Source organism: Natator depressus, chromosome 21 (assembly GCF_965152275.1).
Source record: "Natator depressus isolate rNatDep1 chromosome 21, rNatDep2.hap1, whole genome shotgun sequence".
Lineage (NCBI taxonomy): Eukaryota > Metazoa > Chordata > Testudines > Cheloniidae > Natator > Natator depressus.
In genome coordinates, this window is record NC_134254.1 from 14,794,835 (window position 1) to 14,816,864 (window position 22,030).

General features: G+C 49.2%; 1 protein-coding gene across 1 annotated transcript in view; it reads left to right on the top strand.

The window, feature by feature from the left end:
- ARL8A (ARF like GTPase 8A) overlaps positions 1-21,329 on the top strand; it is a 37,629-nt gene extending 16,300 nt beyond the window's left edge. Inside the window, exons 2-7 of the mRNA XM_074935855.1 lie at positions 11,622-11,702; positions 12,729-12,802; positions 15,187-15,280; positions 17,991-18,058; positions 20,356-20,426; positions 20,840-21,329. Of these exons, the coding sequence (XP_074791956.1) occupies positions 11,622-11,702; positions 12,729-12,802; positions 15,187-15,280; positions 17,991-18,058; positions 20,356-20,426; positions 20,840-20,889 (438 nt within the window). The 3' untranslated portion in view covers positions 20,890-21,329. The remainder of the gene's footprint in view (positions 1-11,621; positions 11,703-12,728; positions 12,803-15,186; positions 15,281-17,990; positions 18,059-20,355; positions 20,427-20,839) is intronic.
- The last annotated feature ends 701 nt before the right edge of the window (positions 21,330-22,030 follow it).

The following is a 22,030-nucleotide window of genomic DNA, read 5'->3' on the forward strand; positions in this document are numbered from 1 at the left end:
AATAGCTACCAGCGCTGGGAGCACTGTCTACACTGGCACTTTACAGCGCTAAAACTTGCAGCGCTTGGGGGTGGGGGTGTGTGTGTGTGTATTTTTTCACACCCCTCAGTGAGAAAGTTGCAGCATTGTAGAGTGCCAGTGTAGACAAACCAACCCTTCATAAGAAGGAAGAGTGCTGGGGTTATTGATGAGAGTTTATAACTCTCTACACTTCTTTGTACTAGAATGTAAGAGCAGGATTTCTGCAGAAACTTTCCTCTGCTTCTTTGTAATGTGTGATGCAGGGCAGGAAGGGATCAGAGAGTCAGTAGTACATCCACAGTGAGGACTGGATTACTTGGGGGACTGACGAAGGGATATACATACTCCTTCACCACCTCTAAGTTGAGCAAGTCTAGGCTAGGTCTGCCATGATTAAAAGTTACCATGCTGTGGCCCCTCTCTGAAATGCCTTTGGTCTTAGTCCAGTTCCCAGATCACAGAAACTATTCCCATAACTGTCACTGATTGGATTCCTTGCTTGCAATCTTAGGATGCCAAGAATGGCATAGGCCATGGAAATTATAGCTTTAATCATAGAAGGTGGATTAACTTTGGAGCCTTTCACTATAGCTTTATTTTATGAAAACTTGGAGCACTGCAGGGTGTATAAGGTCTGCAGGGTTCCTTGCTAAGATTACGTGGGGATTCTAAATTCTTTAGGAGCACAGAGACTTAATGGATCTGGGAAGCATGTGGATTTTATAAATTCCTCAGGATCAGAGAACTGCCTTAGCCAAGGCCATTACTCCTTCTGCACACTGCATTATTTATAATAATAATAGGCTGTCACGGAGTGCCCGGGCGATGCTCTGGAACTGCTCCCTATGAAGCCAGTCAGGACTCTGGGGCAGTCGCCTTCCGGTGAGCAGCCTGTCCGCAGGGCAAACAGCTCACACGGCTTCCACCTTCCTGGGTCTGACCTCGGAGCATTCAGCATCCTCTGCCCCTCCGTGTGCTTCCCACAGCGAGACCGCTCAGGCGGGGCTCCTGGGGAAGCCAGAGGGTCCTGCACCCCAACTCCGCAGTCAGACGGGACTCTCAGCCAGCCAGTAAAACAGAGGTTTATTAGACGACAGGAACATGGTCTAAAACAGAGCTTGCAGGTGCAGAGAACAGGACCCCTCAGCTGGGTCCATTTTGGAGGGCAGTGAGCCAGACAACCACGTCTGCACTTCACTCCATGTCCTAGCCAGCCTCCAAACTGAAACTCCCTCCAGCCCCTCCTCCTCTGGGCTTTGTTCCTTTCCCGGGCCAGGAGGTCACCTGATTCCTTTGTTCTCCAACCCTTTAGCTCTCACCTTGCAGGGGGGAAGGGCCCAGGCCATCAGTTGCCAGGAAACAGGGTGTCGGCCATTCTCTGTGTCCAGACTCCTGCACACACCTGCCCTCTAGGGCTCTGCAATGATCATACACCCTTATCGCACCACCTAGATACTTAAGAACTTCATAGGGGAAACTGAGGCACCCCCACACTATTCAGAGGAAACATTAAGAACAGTCCCACTTCGTCACATAGGCTGCAGAAGCAGAGAAAGTCTTAGCTATGGTAATAGCATGTTGAGACCCCAACGGAGATGAAGCTGGGCATAGTCAGAGATAGTCCCTGCTCTGAGGAGTTTAAAATCTAAATAGACAAGACAGACAGAGGGCGGGAGAGAGGGAAAAAAATATCATCCCCCTTTTACCAATAAGGCAGAGAAATAAAGTGACTTGTCCCGGGTTACGTAAGGAGTTGTCAGATGCAGGGATTGAATCCAGATATCCGGAGTCCGAATCCAGGGCCTTAACCACAAGACCATCTTTCCTTTCTAAACTTTTATAGAGTCCCCAAAGAGTCTGCCCTGCCTGTTTGTAAACTCTGTGGAAGCAGAGCCAGCCACCAGTGCCAGGACTTGTGATGAATGTATTAGATGTCCAGGATCAGGGTTGTAGTCAGAGCTGCTGCTTTGCAGAGTTTCCAAGGTCTGCAGCAGAGGAGCACCTGATGGCCTTCCATATGCCCTCCAGTCCAGACTGTTCATTTTTGCGTGCTTTGGGATTAAATGCCCAAAGCAGGTAGTCACGCTAGCTGCTGCTTGCCAGTAGGGTATGTGCACCCCCGAAATTTGAGAGTCCTTGATATTTAAAGACAAGCTAGGGGTGTTGGCTTATAACGAAGTGTGTAAGGCAGTAAGAGGTGGTTAGTTTTAAAAATGCAACAATTCTTATAAGGGTTAGGAAGAAGGAGAAATCTCTTTACAAGGATTAGTTATCCTTTTTTTTAAAAAAAAAAAAAAGGGAAATTCCCAGCCAAAACACATGATGTGTGGAAGCTGTACCTTGATACCATCCATTCAGCATGGCTGGGGCTGCTCCGGCCCGGCGTGACTGGGGTTAACGGTTAGTGTGGGTCAACCAATAAGACTAATGCTTATCAGTTAACCATTTAACAGTTTACTATTTTACATCCCTAGTGCAGACAAGCCCACGAAGTAGAGACTGGAGGCCAGATGCTCTTTGCTTTCATAAAAAGGGCCAGAGAGCCTATCATTTCACACTTTCCCTCTACACACAGTTCATGCAAGACCATGTTCACTACAGGGCATGCTGTTCATCCTCCCAGTATTGGTCAGAGCACCAACGCCGTGTACAGAGAACTGTTGTCCCCTCTGAGCGTACAGTTTGTACCCCCTCTTCCCGCCACCCTCCATACCTGATCCTGTTTTAAAATCCAGCCATCTTTGGGGTGAGACGCAGTGTGTGTCTGACAAACGCAGCAACAGTTTAGAATGGAAAAAGGGAAATAATCTGCACTTCAGATGACATGGGTAACTTAGGTTGGCGGAAGGTTCTGTGTAATTACCCCAGCTGGACTTTAGCCAGGACACCAAAGCAAATGTTCATTCTTGCTAATGGTGCCCTGGCATCTGTAGATAGCACGAGTGAGTGGGAGCTTGTTTTAAGTTTGGTGCAGCAGCCTTTTGCTCAGGCATTTGCATGGAGTTGGGGAGGAAGGGGTGAGAAAGAAAAGGCGCTGGAGCGCTGTGGGGTGGGGTACCAGTGACTTGCAGGGAGGTGGGAGGATACAAAGGCAGGGAGCGAGGCAGCCTCTGGCCCAGAAATTTCCTCTATTTCTGCTCAAGAAGGAGCTCCTTTTTGATGAAGGAGGAGGGGGACTCTGACAGAGCCCGTGTCTCACTCCACTGCACAGCTGTCCAGATCCCCTGCAGCCCCACTGCACCTCCCAACCCCCCAAAGGGAACAGAGACTACAGGAGAATCTCAGAGCTATGAACTGAGCAGTCAACCACACACCTCCTTTGGAACCGGAAGTACACAATCAGGCAGCAGCAGAGACAAAATAAATAAATACAGTTCAGTGCTGTGTTAAACTACTCCAAAAATGAAGGGAAAGCAGCATTTTTCTTCTGCACAGTAGTTTCAAAGCTGTATTAAGTCAAGGTTCAGTTGTAAACCTTTGAAAGAACAACCATAACGTTTTATTCAGAGTTAGGAACAACCTCCATTCCCAAGGTGTTCGTAACTCTGAGGTTCTACTGTAGTTGTCTTTGACAGCCATTTCATGTATTCATCGAAGGACTTCTCAAGGCTGCATTTTGAAAACGTGACACTTTGGCAAAGCTTTAACTGAAGGACTACTGGTTCACTGCAAATAGTGTTTGGAGGATCCCTGGGAGGAGTGAGGGATTGCCAAAGACACCTCTGCTGTCTGGGAGCTTGGGAGTTTCAAAAAAGCAGAGCCAGCCCCTAAGGGTGGGGAAATTGGGCAGTGGGGCCCTTTCACGCCCCTCCCCTGCACTGCTGAGTTTATCCCCTACACACACCATCTCTGACCCACATGTCACTCCTCACAAAGACTTGTCCATGCAGTCTTCTATGGAACAGGGGTGCCTGGTGGCCATTCCTCTTCCACTCAGCTTCTGGGGATGCCCAGATGGGCCACCCCTCTCATCTTTGTGCTTTAGGGGGTTACTGCTTTCCCCAAATGAGAGTGAACATCTTTGCATGCTGGGTCCTAGGTGGGCCCTCAGATGAGAGGGCTTCTCTTATTTGTAGATCTGCAAAAAGGGAATTTCTGGGTCTATGAGGCAAGTCTCAGTGAGGGAGGATCTGTACTATCTATGGCAAAACACTCCATCATGGGGAATTGCTGCCTCTAGGGGACAGGTTCCCCTAGAACGTACTGAAGGCAGGGCCAGAGCTCAGCAGACTCACTGTGGCTGGCCCCGGACCCCAATGGGGGCCTGTTCCTGGCTCAGCTCTGCACACCTCTCTGTAGAACCAGAATCAACTGCCAATCACTCTTTAATTACACTAGAACCCCCTTTATCCGAGCCTCCATTATCCAGCTCACAGGATCAGTGGAACCCCACCAGCGCACACACAGGATCGGTACATGTACACGAACTGTTACTCCTAGTAAAGCGTGTACTGCCAGTTTTTAAAAATGCAGAAATGATAAACTCAGGCAACTCCCAAATAGTACAGGACGGCTGCGGTTGCAACTTAAAAGGATCATTTCTGCATTTTTAAAAACTGGTACTCTTTACTAGAAGTAATAATGTGTGTACGCTGTAAATAAGGATGGTGTGCTTGAATGCTTTTATGGGAGGGGTCACTAGTTTAAAAGCAACTCTGCATGTTAAAATAACGGCTCGATAACTCTTTGCCCATTCTCCAGTTTATCCAATTTTTTGATTATCTGATCTGGCCTTGGTGCCCATGAGGTCAGATAAACGGGGTTCTGCTGTGTTGGATTTTGAAGCTGTTTCTGTGTGTTGAACACTAGCAGAGAGCAGGGGAAGTTACTAATGGCAGCTTTAAGTGGATTCTGCCCCAAGGGTTACCCCCCAGCTCTGAATAAAAAACAGTGAACCAGTTTTGAATGGGCTGTATCCTGGGAACCACTTGATCTAGTGGTTCCCAAAACTTATACCACTAACCCTATATCTGGACTAGAATAGCGTGGTGCATTGCTTCTTATAACAGAGCTGCAGTAGTAAAAGGGTGTAGGAATGTTGCTTTTGCCTGGGATATTACTTCCCACTTTTCATGAATGCCAGAATTTGTCTTTAAAAATATAAAAGAGGAAATAAAAAAGAAACTGCATCTATTGCAAAATCCTTGTGAGGAGGTTCGAAAATCCTCAAGGTTTGCTAATATGCTATATCTAGAAAAGCCGATGGCTTTTTAAAAGCACTACATTCTTCTGATTGCAGAGTTACATAAATTGTCTTCACTGACAGTAGGATTTTGCGGTGTAGCTAGAGGCTATGAGCCCATAACCCCCCCTTCCCTCAGTCCAGATTAAAACCAGAAAAAGTTTTCGAATAGTGACAATTTTAAGATGCTCAATCACTGGAAATACATAACAGCAGTGGGTGAGGTCTTCTGCTGGACATATTAATTTTGAAGGGCTTGAGACATTCAGCAATCAAATGCTGAACAGTACAATGTTTTCTAAAACAAGGACCTCAAGCAATTGAGCCCCTATCCCTGCTCAGGGAGGGGGAGAGAGAGAGAGAGCGCGCGTATGTGTTGCTTTCTAGTAAAATGTGGCAGGAGTTTTCTCTGTGCTTTAACTAGCTCAGTAGGATGTAAAATCTTCCTTCAAGAGAGCCTGACTCCCTTGTCATTAGTTTGAGTTAAATAGGTGCTAATGAAAACAAAATGATTTTAATCAGTTGGACAAGCTCCTTTCCCTCTTCAATTGTTTAGGTTCCCCTTGTTTATTACCTGAGTGGTGGTGATGTCATTAATTTTCCGTAGAGTCTTGAGGGAAATTGGGCTAGTAAGACTTAGATTCTAATGCAGAAAATAAGGAACAAAAACAACAGTATTTGCCAACCATCTTCGTTCAACCTTAAGAGGCAAAACAGGATGTGAACGCCCTTTGTTGTTGCAGTCCACCTTGAATGATTTGAGATGCACAGTAGTGACGGGAAGCTTTGGAGGTGTACCCCAATTCCTTCATTTTCTGCAGCTTTCTGTGCTTGGGGAAGAGTGTGCGGAATTACGGAATCCTAATGAAGGAAGCTGGAGAGCTCATGGGAGTAGCAATGGGCTACAGAGGCCCTTTCCTCTAGACCACCAGTTTAAATCTCGCACAGGCGTCTCGCGACTGACAGGTGTAGTTTTCTAATGGCCTGTGTATAAAGAGTGGGTGTTTCAGGCAAGTTCCCAGGGCGTCTGTCAGACGTGGCATTCACTGGTCCTCTCGCTGACTGTTTCAGCAGAGGCTGAAGACTGAATGGGCCGTGGAGACTGAACTATACGTCCCCCACAAAGCAATGGCTCGGTCTCGGGGTTAAGCACATGAGTGTGGGAGCCAGCGGGGGGGTGCTTGTGCTCCTGCTATTTGTGCTGTATCTGTTCCATGGAGAGCCTCTAGTCTTCCAGGCTGTCAGTTCAGCACTAAAATATGCCCCCATTAATTAGAAAAAAAGGAACTCTCTCACCAGGGCCCTGTTTTTCTGTGCCCTCATCCAGAGAGCATCCTCAGAGTTCAGCTAAAGCTAATGAGGAAGGTAAGCTTAGAAAATGTGATCAGAAGAGAGAATGTCCAGAGGGGGGAAGAGTGAGACCAATGAGGCAGCAATAGTGAGAGTGGCCCCACAGCTGAGGCACGTGGCAGGAAGGGAATAGAGTGGGGAGTGGTCAGGGGGATACAAGTCTGTCGGTTTGTCCATCTGAATGTGCCTCACTCGTCTGTGGTACTGGAGCACTGTGGAGGCCATGGTTGGCAACCAGACCATGGAGAGCCCAGAAAGACAAGTGGGCAAATGAGGTTGATTAAAAAATAAATGAGGAGGGATACAAAGTATGGAGCAGCATTGGGATGGAGCCTCTGCTTTGTTTCTGCTGCAATGCCAGGGTAGGCAGTGGCTTCCTTGAGAGTGTGCTGCCTTCCCCTCCTGCTGGGTCAGCCACGTAAGTAACGGGGGAAAAACAGACAAGGGACTGACTGGCCTGGTGGTTTGTGCTCACTGCTGTGGATGGAGGCCGGCTACAGTCAGGATTCCAGAGGTGTGGAATTTGCCACTCTAATGCACTCCTGAATCAAATCCTTCATTTTAAAAAAAATTTAAAAGTTTCTAGCACTGATGGTTGCAAAGAAAACCTTGTGAACTAAGTGTCCTCTGGTGCAGTTCCGTCTTCCTGAACCTGCAGATACCCTGAAACAATAGGTCTGAGATGTGAATGGCATGCTAAGTAGAACGCGTGGGGATGGCCAACGTTGAAATACATCAGGTGGGCTACAGTATTGCTCATTCAATTTCATGTATAATTAAAAACCTACTTGAAAGCTGGTGCACCTGTCCACGAATTGTATAAGGGGAAATAGTGCTCCAAACAACTGCACCATTTCAGTTCCCTCTCTCAGGGCTGGAACGTAGAAACAAAGACCCAGAACAAAGCAATCTAACATGCAGTGCTCTACAGGTTCTTATCCCTTTCCCCAAGGCCTTCCCAGTACCCCTAGCTAGCTCCTGATCCTGTACGTCTCCCACAAGGCCTTCCCGCCTCAAAGGTCCAGCCCTGACCACAGTCTCTCATAAGAGGCAGGACACCTTACATGCAAGTTCCTGTAGGGCTTATGAATAGAAACTGGCATATGACTTACAACTGTAGCTCCCAGCTTTAAAGGGTCCATGGCACCTGAAGGTGCAGTGCCTGCTTACACCTACAAGTCGAACAATGTAGATGTGGCTGCTGCAGATGTAGGATGTACCTTCTGCGTAGCAGTGGGCAGACTGTCCTCTCCAGTCTCTTTCTCCTTGGACCAGCAGGGAGTGGAGAATAGGGAACTTAACAGTGCTCAGACCTTTGGGCCCAGTGAAGGAGTACCGGCTAAGGGGCGTCCGAATCCTGTCATACCTACAGCTCTAAAGATGGGGGCTGTGTCACAAGGACTCTCATATAATGGAAATGGAAAATCCACAGGTTTCTGGCATAGATAGAAAGGACCCATCCACCCCCAATACAAAAAAGGTCAAAGCTAAATTTCTAAACCTAGCCTGCGGTTTTGGTTTGTTCAGTTTGAGGTGCCCAAATTAAGATAAGCTGGGACTGATTTTGAGAGGTGTCCAGGACCTGTAGTTCCCACTGACTTCACTTGGCATTTTGGCTGCTGACCACCTCAACTTGGCATCCAGAATCAGTGGCCACTAATCTGGCCTAAACTATCAGCGTCCTTTAAAGCGAAGGGTCAGTGCTGTCTACCCCCATCCAGAGCACAATGGCGGGGGGAGGGGGAAGGAGGATACTAATGGACCTGAATCCCTACCTGCAGTACTCTCTGCTATTCCAGTCCTGGGTTTCCATACTGCGCTGCTGGTGCGTGCCATTTCCCACCCACAGCACCCCCTGTATGGGAATGGAAAATCTGTAAGTCGCAGGGGATTGGCCTCTGTAAATACCTTGCAAGTGGGTGGGGCCTAACTAGTAAACTTCAGTGGAACATAAGTTTTCATTTTTAAAAAAAAATACAGCCTCTGTGATAGTAACCTTCCAAATGTGGCCTGAAGCCATGAAGCTAGACACATTCAGACTGGAAATAATTTTTTTTAACAGTGGGGGTAAATTTTTAACAATGAGGGTAATTAATCATTGGAATAATTCATCAGGGTTTGTGATAGATTCTCCATCACTGGCAGTTTTAAAATCATGGTGGTCTGTTCTAAAAGATCTGCTCAATTTCAAACAGGAATTAATTCAGGAACATCTTATGCAGGAGATCAGACTAGGTGATTGCAATGGTCCCTTCTGGGGCCTTCAAATCTATGATGCCTTTCTGAGTCTGTGAAGGAGGGGGCTGCAGAGAGGACCTGTGGTACTTGCTCCTGGTAGGTTTGACAAGGCCAGTCAATTTCAGTGCTGCTATTCAGAATCTATGGACAACATTGATGCTGCCAGAAATCCATGTCAGTTTCATGCTGCTGCTGTTTGGCAAATCTAGGATTAGTTGTGCTTAAAATCTTCCCCTCTCCCACTCCTTGCAATAGCCAGGAGTTAGGGGAGTAGCAGAGGGCTGTTCCCATCCCCATCCCATCCTCACAGCAGTCAGGAGGCTTTGGTGGGAGCAGAAAAGACCAACAGCTGCTTCCAGTCGCTAAAGGAGCAAGAATTTCAAATTGATCAGATACCCGCTGGGTGGAGCTTGCAGCCCATCTTACACGCTTGGTTGCAGCCAACAAAAGCAACATTGATGCCAGGCCTATTAATAGCCTTTGTTTGGGGAGAGAGTGACCTACAAACGGGAAGGTTTCAAGGCTGCCAGGTTTGGGATTGCAGGGCTAACTCCTCCCCACCCCCCCACCCCCCCGGGTGCAGTGGTTTAATTCACCCATTTAGTCAGCAAGCAGGAAACCCTGATTTAAATACTCTATTTTAATCTTTTTTTTAGTTCTTTTCCTAAAGAATGGTTGATGTTGATTCTCATTGCTTGGCAGCCATTAAAACATGTCAATTGGCAATTAAATATAGCCTTTACACTAAATTTGGTGCTTCTTTTTGCTAACCAGGCAGATACTTAAATACAGATAGATTTAGTGTAATTGTATAGCTTAACATAACATTTATTCAGATTCTTAATTTTTACATGTTTTATGTTAGGAATTGGTGAATGATGCATTTATTATTTAATAGATTAATTTTTTATTCATGATTTGCATCAAGCTGTACTTAGATGGAAATTGGAATTCAATTGAAAATTGAGAAAACTAGCATTTTAAAATTGTTTTCAGTAGTTCAGCAAAACAACCTTAAATGTGCTGGATGCATATCAAAACATGTTTTGTATTTACAATTAACTGATTTATTAAACAAAGGAAGTACTAGTGAACTGAACAGAAAGTTTCTGGTCATCGCATCTTTCAGCCTTAGAACTAGTAGATCTCGTCCTCTTGCACCTCATTTTATTCTTAGATTGGAAGAGGAAAACATGCTTTCCTGCTTTTTCAACTCTCAGTTGGTTTCTTAACTTTGAACAAACTAGTCATTGAACTGAACTAGTTGAATAAACTGAAATGAAGATGATACTCTCTCGGCATCTGCAGAAGAGGTTACTGCTGTCAAAAGCTGATTTAGCACTTCAGCGCAAACTGGTTTCAAGGACTTACCCAGTGACTTCCCCTAGATGAGCGGTTTAACTTCCTTTAAAGCTTCAGCAGAAATGCATACTGCTTGCATGTTTTTTATTTAAACTATTTGAATAGATTGTAATAAATTTAGGTCTTAACTTCGGTTGTAATAGTTTCAAGTAGGTGGGTTTTTTTTAAATTGTATTTGTTTTTTTTAAATATTGATTTTTAATCCACCCTGCAACTCCCTAAAATGAGTTAGCGCAGCATAACTTAAGCCAGAAACCTCTGTTTTTCTGTGTTGCTGGAAACATAACAAGTAGGCATGATTTAATTATAGGAAGATCTTGAATTTTTATAGACCCTTTCAACCCAGTTGGAGCCCCAACACCAGGGGTTAGACTGGAGGAAAATAGATGAGGATATTCTCCCACAATTCTCCCACTTCTGATGCCAAAATCAGTGGCCATTCACAGTAGATCAGGTTATGAAGATCTGCACTTCTCCTTTTATGTGCTTTAGTCAAAAGTGAAATAGTCTAACAGTGGTTACATCTGAATATTCTTCCCTAAGCTTCAGAGTTAATAGCTCATTGAGCTGGAGAACTATGTCCAGTTCTGGGTGTCACACGTTAAGAAAGATGTGGACATATTGGAGAGAGTCTAGAGGAGACCATCAAAAATCATAAAAGTTTTAGAAAACTTGACCTGTGAGGAAAGGTTTAAAAAAACAGGCATGTTTAGTCTTGAGAAAAGAAAATTGAGAGGTAACCAGTTTACAAACATGTGAGGGGCTGTTATAAAGCAGACTGTGATCAATTGTTCTCCATGTCCACTGAAGGCAGGACAAGAAGTAATACATTTAATCTGCAGCAAGGGAGATTTAGATTAAATAGTAGGGAAAACTTTCTAACTCTGAGGGGAGTTATGCTCTGGAACAGGCTTCCAAGGGAGGTTATAGAATCCCTATCACTGGAGGTTTTTCAGAAAGGTTGGACACACACTTATCAGGGTGGGCTAGGTTTACCTGGTTCTGCCTCAGCACATGGGGCTGGACTTGATGACCTCTCAAGGTTCCTTCCAGCCCGACATTTCTATGATTCTATAGCTATAAACTAGTGCTTATTGGCAGTAATGGCCTTGTCCTGTTATGAGTGGAGTTCCTCATGTGGGCCCAGAAGTGTGCATCCTACTCCTAGCCGTTGGGCAGTATTTGTTCCCTGTAGGATACCTGGTTCTGATTTGCGCTGGTTTTGCTGCTGGCATTAGCCATGACCAGGGGTGTGACCAGAGGGGGTAGAATATTATAGGACAGTCTTTGCAGAGCATCTTGGTTCACCTCCAGCTAGGACTTAATAATAGCTACAGTTAAGTCTTGTTCCACCACAGTCTGCCCAGTGTCATCAGGCTGGGAAGTTTAGATGCTTTGTGCCGGCCTGAGGGTTTGCAGGTCCCCAGCCCCGTGATATGGCTGATTCAGTGTGGTTTGCTCCTTGCAGTCGGGGCAGTTCAATGAAGACATGATCCCAACGGTGGGCTTCAACATGAGGAAGATCACCAAGGGAAATGTCACCATAAAGGTAAGATGCAGGCTGTTGGATGGGGAGATGGGGTGGGGAAAATCTAGAGATTCACATGTTCTCGTGCAGCAGGTTATTGGGCTGCAAATAATACTGACTAATGCTTCAGTCAGGAGACTTAAAAATAGACCTGCCTCCACACTAGTTCAGTCTGGAAGGTTTTAGATTGCTGCAGCTCCCCTAAAGGGGGGGTCAGGTGTATTGGGATGCAGGTTATTCCAGGCTCCAGCAGGAAAGGGCTGCTGGCCAGGCTGCAGTAATGTGGGATTTCCTGATGGCATTCATCCTGCTCTTGGTATTTTCCCCCAGGCTAGCACGGGCGGTTAACTTTGTCCCTGACAGAGGCTGGAAAGGTAGTTTGCTGAGAAGGGAAGGGAGAGGCTGCAGGTCCTGAGGGTAGGAGCCCATTGGAGCTGTGGGGCTACAGTCCATGATTCATAGCATGTGTGTCTCGGCAGTGAGACAAATAGCACACGCTTTAGCCCTCCACTCCTCCAGATCCACCTGGATGGAAAACCAGAAAAATAATCTTGAGTTAGTCAGTACTTCCCATCACTCCTTCACTATAAAGATTCTGGCCCAGGTTGTGCCTTTGGTTGCCGCTCATGCGTTTTGGGGACAAAATATGGTCCTCAAAACATGTGAACTCTTCAGTGAGGGGGAAATTCTTCCATCATCCTAGCATGGCGAGCACAGAGAGAACTCCTGCAGGCTCCCTGGGACACTGGGTCTTAGACTCCAGCCCTTGCAGGAAGTAGCTGTGAGTGGGCAGAACATTCTGGGTAACTGCGTACAAATGAACAAAGCTCTGCACCCAACTGTGCTTATGAATTCCACAAACCTGCCCGCCATGGAGCAAGGGGACACCTTTTTGTAGGGCTCAACAGCAAGGGGAGAAGGGGTAAGAGTTTCAGTAGCAGTGTGCAAAGTCTCTCTTTCAGCTTGGCTCCAAGATCCACTTCTGCTTTTTGATATGCTGCCTTCCCTGGTCGATGTGCTTCCTGACTCTGCCTCTCTTTCCCACAGCTCTGGGACATCGGCGGTCAGCCTCGTTTCCGTAGCATGTGGGAGCGATACTGCCGCGGAGTCAGTGCCATTGTGTAAGTACCCCCCAGCTGTGCGCGCTGTCCATCACGGACGTTCCAGGGCTGCTGAGCCCTGGAGATCCTTTAATACAGCATGGGAAAGTATTAGAGGGTAGGCTCTCAAACAGAGTCTCTTGGTTGAGGTTTGGCAGGACCTTTGGGGCTGTGTCCAGTGGGTTTTGTGCTCTCCCAGGTTGAGTAATTTGGTAATCCTAGGGTGCAGAGATCCTCTGCTGGGAATCAGGCCCCTAGCAGTGAATTAGCTCTTCCCAGCAGCTTACCCAGTGCAGCCGGAGCCCTGGGAAGCGCTGTTGCTGTGCTTTTGGTACCCAGCGTCTGGTGTAAGAGGTTCTCGTCCTGGGGACAGGAAGTCCTGTGAATGTGTCTGCTTAGTGAAGGAATCCGAGTGTTCTGGTGGTTTACCAGTCTCCCCAACCCACCACGGACTGGTGCCCTAGGTAGCAGAATTACTCTTCGGCTTGATGATGTCCCGAATAACAGGCTCTTGTGCTCCTGACTGAAGAGTGGTTGTCTTTGCTGATGCTACTGGATCCTTTTGTTCCTGAGGTGCTATTCGCTCATTTGAAGGTGGATCGACTAGCCTTGGGTGGCTCAGCTCATTCTGTAGGGTGGTCCCAGGGGACAGCTATAGGCAGTTGCTCTTCCTTCCCAAGGCCTCTTGTACTGCTTGGCAAATTCTGTATTTATGAGAAGCAGCAGCCTTCAGTCGATCTTCATTCACGGTTGTAAACAAATTCCCTTTGCCTGAGTCTACGCCCATTTTGTGGTCCTGCTTGTGAACATATTGGGGATTGAGTTTACTGGTAGCAATGTCTGTGGAAACAACAGGCACGCAGACTATTCATGGTGAGCACTCCTGAAAAATGTGTCCAGTCAAATCTACACAGATGTTTCATATCCAATACATGCAAACTGTACACCAGCAAGCTACAAACAGGAGCTATTCACAGACTGTAACAAATACTGTTGAGAATCTCAGTCCACGTAAGATGTCTGTAAGCAGAAAGAGGTGTTCACTAAATGCGAGGACATCCATTATTTGCCCAACTCAAGTCCCCTAATCTTACCGCGTTCGGTATCATCATTTACGTGTGGCTGCTCTGAAGAGTTTGGTGACGTGAGCTATGGTGTCATAAATATGCGGATGACGTTCAGCTCCACCTCGTTTCATCAGACAGGGATGGAATAGACTCTTTGTTCTTCTGCTGTCTGGCTGAGACTGAGGCCTGGATGAAAGCCAGAGTTTAGCAGATTTAGACTCAGACCAGATAAGGCAGAGGTGATACTGACTGGCACAGAGAAGTACCTTGAGGATCTGAGGAAATTTAGTTTTTCCCTTAACTGAAAGTGTCTTGTTAGTTGTTGCTTGGTTTGCAGCTGGAGTCAGAAATGCCCTCTGTCATTTACGTCTGCCTGCGATTATGCCATTCCCTCTCTGATAGAACCTCCACCTATCATCAGTGCATTGCTACTTCTAGGCTGGATTACTGCAGCACGCGCTGTCTGGGACCAATATCGAAGGCCACTCAGACACCACCCTTCCTGTGCTCTGCAACCCCAGATGGGTTTTGGCAGGAACGGGACAGCAGTTGTTTGTCCCAGCAGGCTCTCCCTCTGGAGATATGACTGAGCCCAGCCTGACCACGGTTAGAACTTGACAGCTGTCATTTATGTCTCCTGGCTGTAGACTCTCTGGCATTCAGCCCACTGTCTGGGCTTCCCCACCTCTGCAGTCAGCTATCTGGATGCGGTTATGGAACACGGTGTGTGCTGCTTTTCTGGGGAAAAGCACAGTGAAGTGCCCCCAGCCACAAGGGTGTTAGATGCTGTAGCAATGGTGATAAGAATCTAAAACAGCAAGAGTCACGTTTTGTAGGGCACCCAAATGCAGTGCGCTGTTCCCACGCCCACTGGCAAGGCTGAGCAGAAGGTGCCGGGTGAGGTTGAAGTTGTTGCTATGCCCATGAGGACTCCTGGCTCTCAGCAGGGGAAGGGTTAATGACTGGCTTTGCAGTCTTGAGGGATGGATGTGGCTTGGCCCCTACAAGGACCCATCGGGGCTTTGCCAAGGGTGCTAAGAGCCCAGAGGTGGGAAGGGAAGGGTGTGGGTCGTTGACACGCGGCGAGTACCAGTGGACTAATCTGAAGTGCTTCAGAGAGAGAGCGGTGACTCTGATTTGCTTCATAGCATAGATTTATACTGATGGGTCAGGAAGCTGTCCCAGTGGAGAGTAGCAGCTCTCTAAGGAGGCCTGAGCACTTGGTAATGGAGAGCGGTGGTCGGGACACTGGTTGTTTCGCGCTCCTCAGGTGGGATTCATTCGATCTTCCTCTTCCAGTGGCCTAGGCTCAGTGATAATGTTCCCTCCCCATTCCAGGTATATGGTGGATGCTGCAGACCAGGAGAAGATTGAGGCCTCAAAGAACGAACTTCACAACCTGCTTGACAAGCCGCAGCTCCAGGGCATCCCTGTAAGCACTCTCCAGTCCAGGGGCAGTGGAAGACAGTGGGGAGCAGACAGATCTCATTGGCTGGTCCCCAGTCATTAGGGTTGCTTGGTCACACGTGCAAAGCAGGTTCTGTGATGGCGTCTCACTCGTTCATCTGTAGAAGTAGCTTTGTAAGGTTATGATCTCCAGGCTGGGGCTGGGCTGGAAGGTGACTTTTTGGGAAAATTTGAGGAAGATCGTGACGCAGCTTCCCATAACCCTACAAGCCATCAAACCCCCTGGTCCCATTGGTGGGCCCACCAGAAGCTCCGAAGTTGCTAGACTGGAGGCGATGAGTGTAGATAATGACCTGTCCATGGCCTATGGGGCGGAGGGATTGAGTGGGGATTATAAGTGATTGACGCACCCACTGAGCGTGCTCAAGAGGGAGAGCTGCCATTTGGAACGCAAGTCTTGTTTGTGAGCTCGCAGTAAGGTTTTGACTGGCCAGTAGGACTTAGGGGTGCTGCTGGGGCAGTCTGCAGGAAGCAAATTGTAATATCTTCACCCTGACATGGGGATTGATGCTTCAGAAATGCAGAGGGGGGTGCAGCTCCACACAGCACACAAAGCACGTGATCTCATCCCAAAAACTGCCTTAGCTGGGGCAGGAGAACATCACAGATTCGGCTATTCTGGAGGATCTGTGTGACTTTTGCTGCCTTCTGCAAATTCTGAGCTTTAGTTTAAACCAAACCAAGTGTCTGTTCCTACACAAAACACTTGTAGCCACTGATCAGTGGCCTTGAGTGCACGTAATCTTTCAAGAATATTAATTTAGGAAGAAAAAGCACTCAAGTTAGCAAAGCAGGAAGTGCAGAGTTAGGGTTACCGTTAAACAAGGCTCTGCCTCACTCCGAGGACCTCCACAACCCTAATTCTGCCCTTGTCTAGCAACAGCTATGACGCATTCTCCAAAGGAAGCAGAAAATATTGTCCAATATTATTTTCTGTCGTTGACATGAGCAGAAGAAAGACTCCATCCTCTCTTGCTTTCTCCATGAATGACTAGAAAATGACTTTAAAAATGAAAGTTGCCATTAAATATTTCCTTTCTTTAGTTTTAGTCCGATCTGTATGTCAAGGGTGTGAATGTTTTTAATTTATAATCTCTTTGGGGCAGGGACCATCCATTTTCCTTTGTCCACAATGACAATATGGGTGTGGTAAACAGGCTGCATAGTGAAGGAATATGACACCCACCTTGGTTGTGCTACAGCTCCTCTACTTGAGCCTGCTGCTGACCAGTCCGCAGGTGGAGTGGAATTCTGATAGACCTGTCTGCACCTGTGACCCCTTGTCTCGGTCTCTCCGAGGGCAGAGTTAAGGTGGTGCTGCTCCTTTAAGTGTAGGTCATTGCTTTGCTTGAAACATGCAACCTGACCTCAGCATTTCTGACTTGCTGACATCTGAGGGGTTTATTCTAGGGGAATATGCCCTTGCAGGCACACATCAGTGGTTCAGCCCTAACTCCACCTTTGTGATGGTTTCTAGATTGAATTTTCTTAATTCCTTATCAGAGGGGTAGCCATGTTAACCTGTATCCACAAAAACAACAAGCAGTCCGTTGGCACCTTAAAGACCAACAGATTTCTTTGGGCATAAGCTTTTGTGGGTGAAAAACCCACTTCTTAATGGGTTTTTTACCCACAAAAGCTTATGCCCAAAGAAATCTGTTGGTCTTTAAGGTGCCACCGGACTCCTCATTGTTTTCTTAATTCCTTAGCTAGCTATAACCTGAGACTGCGGAATGAAGAACAGACCCACGCTGCTCCCATTACCCACTCTTCTTTGTGCCCACCCTGCCCCTGATGTCTCCTCCTGCGAACTGTTAAGGAAAAGTTAGCATTTACTGATGCATGGCTTTAGGACCATGCTGTGTAATTAACATACTGGTATAGCACGAGGAATGCACTAAGCAGGGATAGGTGGTAGATAAGACAAAGGTTTGTTTATTGGCTAAGGTTTCCGATGCACGAGGGCAACATGCTTTGCTAAAAAGTATATAACCTTTGTATAATCTGTATTCAGGGTCCCCTCCTGGCTAGCAGGGGGGCACCACACTCGAGCGTAATAAACTTAGTGTCTTTTGGGAACTCTGCAGTTGTGGACTTTGTTTATGTGCCTCAGCCTAGATTCGAACTGTGCGTGACCTATCAGGTATAATTCGTAGCATTTGTGTGCGTGTCCTACCACGTGTAATTCGTAGCATTTGTGTGCGTGTCCTACAAGGTATAATTCGCAGCAGTTGTGTGCGTGTCCTCTCAGGTGTAATTCGTAACAAAACCAAAGCTGTTCCTGAACACCCTCAGCTCTTGGCAGCCCCCAGATGCTTCTCAGCCAATTCAGCCCTGGTTGCAGATTAAAGTACTCCCCTAAACTATGTCCAGCAGCCCCATGGGGTATAGGGATGTGTGGGCCTTGCCTCAGTTTCCCCAGCAACTCCTCCATCCCAGCATATCCTGGGAGAGGAGCGCTTGGGCAGGTGGAGTAGAGCTGGAATTCACAGGCTGTCAGGAATTCCCTAGGAGGCGGGGAAGTTTTGATTCCTTCACACCAATGAATTTTCTGTTGCCAAAACTGTAGTTAGGTTGCCGGACTCCCCGTCCCTCCCCCGGCCTGGGCACAGTCAAAGCTGGCTCGGTGTGGGTCTGGGACTGAGAGTTCTGACACTGTCTTTTCCCCTCTCCAGGTTCTAGTGCTCGGGAACAAGCGAGATCTTGCTGGTGCCTTGGATGAGAAAGAGCTTATTGAGAAGATGTAAGTACGGCTCACTTCCCCCATTCTGGTGGCAGGCGTTGTCAGTCTGACTCCGGCTGCCTGTACCTCTCAGCAAAGGTTGGGGTGGGACTGTAGCAGAGGTTGCTTTGGGGATGCCGTGTTTCTGTGTATTGCTGAATAGGGGTCTCGGGGGTCTGATCCAGGTGGCTGCTAAGGGGTTAACGAAGGTGCCTGGTGCATGGGTTTGCGGGAGCTTCTCCCAGGATGCTGGAGAGGCCTTCCCAGAGCAACAGCGGAGAGGGATCCCCCACCATGGAGTGCAGCAAGCCTTGCTCCCCAAAATGCCCCCAGCCCCTCGGCTTCTCTGTCCCACTCCCTAAAGACATTCCCCCTCCACCAGCTCCCACCCCACAGCATGGCCATTGGCGGGGGAGGGGAGACGACTGCTGTAACCCTCTCTAGCATGTGCAGAGTCCTGGTCCCTTCCTGCTAGTTCACCGCTGGGGAGTTGCTCTGCGATGGCCTGTCAGCAGGAGGCGCCATTGTGAAAAGGAGCATGGGTTTCCTGCGCTGCCCAGGGATGCTTCTGCAATCCAGCAGTGCTGGGTGCTGCCCCTTTACATGGGTCAGGGCCTGGAAGCCTTTTGAGCAGAGAAGGTTTGTTCATCTCCACGATCCCTTCATGATAACAGAGCTGTGCCGAGCCTCCCCAGCCTGGGTCCTGCTGTGAAGTCCTCACATCCCATTTGTGACACCCCAGGCATTGGGGCAGGCTGTGCAAAGGCTCGTGCTGCGGGGGCTGGGAGGGGGGAGTTGGCAGCCCAGACGGTGACCAGCGAGGCAGCTGGTTTGGGGAAATATGTTCTAGGTGCTCTGCTTTGCTCCTCTACAGTAGCTTTTTTGCTATTACATCAGACTGGTTTTTCTTTTGGATCTACACTTCTCCACGCGCCACAGACCTGGGGAGGCCTCGTTACCCAGTGCCAGCAGTGGGAAAGGGGAGCCGCGGGCCCTGGGTTCTGTCCTGCCTTGGCCACACCGTCGCTGTGTGACCGTGGGCAGGGCCTCAGCTGTAGAATGGGGCTAGTCTCCAGGCTGTGTGGAGCTGAGGGGCCCTTGGCTGAAAGTTGCTAGATCAGGGTGAAGATGGCCATTTTGCTTGAGCTTTTCTCAGCTTCGGCCACATGGTGGCGCCAGAGCCGCAGCTTGCTCTTACTGCAGTGCTTCATCTCAAGGGTATGTCTACACTGCACAGTAAGCCTGGGTGATTGACACCTGGGTCTGAGCCCCCAGGTTAGCCGGGCAAAGCCCTACCCACTTCACTGTGTCTGCACTCCCCCGTGCTGAGCTGCTCGAGGGTTCCTTCCCAGTCCATTGCAGGAGGAGTTGTGGGATGGACACTGGAGGTCACGCAGCACGTAAGTGGTTTTTGCCTGCATCCTCACTGCAAAATGGGCAAGTTCCAGCCCGAGGTAAAGCGCATCCTGGGCTCTAACCCTGCCCCCCAACCGGGTCAGCTAGCCTGGGCTTAAGGCACATTCAAATCCGGGTCCAAGGTGTTTGAGTGAATGGGGGGAGTTTACAGGTAAGAGAATATGTATCTTCTCTTACCTGTAAATTCAGCTAAGAGCCTGGGTTAACTGAAGTGAAGACATACCCTTAGACTCCTGCATCTGGCTGGAGCCCGGGTCCTGCAGCCCGAGTGGTAGGAGAGCGTTTCCACAGGCTCTCACCTCGGGACACAGCACAGCCAAGGAGCTCTTTGCAAATGGCCAACAAAGTCCTTCGAAGGCTCTGCTGCTCTGTCGGTGGGGCTGGAGCCCGGGCCATGGCACGGAGCCCGGGCCATGGCACAGAGCCCTCCTGGGCCCACTGCCGTGGCAGTGATACTTCTAGTCCTGGTTTGGTTTTGGAGGATCTTAAGCATTTGATAACAGTGGGTCGCTCTTGTCCCTTTTCCAGTGGGAAGCTAAGGCAGAGAGGGGAAGTGCTGGCTGAGTCTGGCTTGGTGCCACGGGTAGGACCCTGATTCTTGTTTCCTGTATGGTTGTGGAACGAGCTGGGTAATACACAGCTCGCCCTGTGTGCTCATGGTTGGGGGCCTTGTTCCATTTGTCAGGAAGCTTTTCTTTTCAGTTCTTTCATTGCTGAAAGACTGTTGACTGGCCCCATCCTGAGCCAGCAGCACCAGAAGGTTATAGCAGGGACCTCCGAGGGAGGGTGGGGTGCCCCCTAACGGAAGGGACTCTGCTCCCCGATCCCTTTACACAAGTTGACTAGAGCAGCTGGAGTCTGCACTAAGCAGTCTGTGCTTTCACGGCTCCATCTCTTCACAGGAACCTGTCTGCCATCCAAGATCGAGAGATTTGTTGCTATTCCATCTCCTGCAAAGAAAAGGACAACATTGGTGAGTGCTAGGCCGTGGTCTGCAGGGAGCCGGAGGGAGGGGACAGTCTGGGCTCCTTTGGGAAACACCTGCAGTTTCAGGTTGTGCAGTGAATTCAGCCCCTGGTATTCTGGCTCCTAAGCCCATCAAGCTCATGACGAGGCAAAATGGGGCAGAAGTGTCACTTCTCAGCTGTGAGTGGCCTACACTCCCCATCCCAAAGGCAGGCTGTGGGCAGTGCCCCAGGAGCTGGGCCCACGGTTTCCAGGCTGTGGGGGACACTGCTTCAGAGTAGTGGCTGAAATGCAGCAGTGAACAGCTGTGTTAGAGAAGGTGCCAGTCTCTAATGCCCCGCCGACCCCTTCCCATGAGCCCCGTGCTGGAGGGGGCACCCTGCCCTTTGCGGGCGCTAACTCTGTGCGTTGCCTTTGCAGACATCACCCTACAGTGGCTTATTCAGCACTCAAAGTCCAGGAGAAGCTGAGAGCCCTGAGACCACGCCTCGGAGCGAGGAAGATGCCATTGTCCAAGCCCCCCTTCTCTCTGTCCCCTGCTCTCTGTCCCTTTCTCTCTCTAGATGGGTATTTTTAGGGGACCCCAGGCTCTGCTCCTGCTGAGACGGAGCTCCTGTTTTTATTGTAAAGAAGCTGTCGGACTCCTCTCTCTCTCTCTCTCTCTCTCCCCCCCCCCCCCTCGTTTTGGCACTGTTCTGTTGTGGTCGATGTGTACACAGTATATATATGTATATATCTATTTTAATTTAAGCAATTACGCTGTTACTAAACTGGGCTCTGTGACCTGTAGAAGTGCTGGAGGTGGTTGAGCCCCCAAGGCAGTATTGGGAGGGTGTCGTGGGAGCGGAGCGGCTTGGCTGGACCATTCCATGCTGAATGCAGGCCCCCATGGGGGCATCCCTCCAACCCTGAGGCCCGTGGGCCCCTCTGGTATCTTCACTAGGTCTGGCTCTCTCCTCCTCCCCCCCCCCCCCCCAAAAAAAGCCTTTCAAGCTCCCCATGCCCACCCCCGCTCTCTGTGCTGCATGTGGACATGGCCCTGGGGGGCAGGGCAATGGGGGCGTTTGAGGTCAGCAGTCTTGACCAGGCTGTGGGGAGTCAGTGCCTGTCTGCAGAGCCACCCCTCCTGCTCCTAGACCTCTGCCCCTTCCCCAGGCATTCGGCCTTTCGATCCCATGCTTAGGCAGGGATTGGGCACTGGCTGGCAGGGGCAACTCCCTCTCTCCCTCCCTCTCCGCTTCCCTTCCTGCAACCCAGGCCCCAAAGTCTCCGCAAGTGACTCACTTCTGCCCCCTTCCCTGGCTGTGGAGGAAGGTGGAGGCACTCTGCCATTCCCCCAGGTTGCTTTGGGGAGGTCTCCAGCTCCTTAGACACTCTCTGGGTGGGGCGAGCTGTGCAGCATGGGGGTCAGGGTGAGCTGGTACCTGCGGGCCAGCGACCAGCGCCTTGGGAATGCTCTCTGTGCCCAGAGCTGTGGAGGGAGCCGTGGCACCTGCTGACCCAGGTCCTGCCGAGGCCCGTGCAGAGGGGTGGTGTGCAGCACGCACTCACCTGTGCTCTCGTGACCTGTCATTGGCTCTGCCGTGGGGCTAGGCCCCCCTTCGCTCAGGG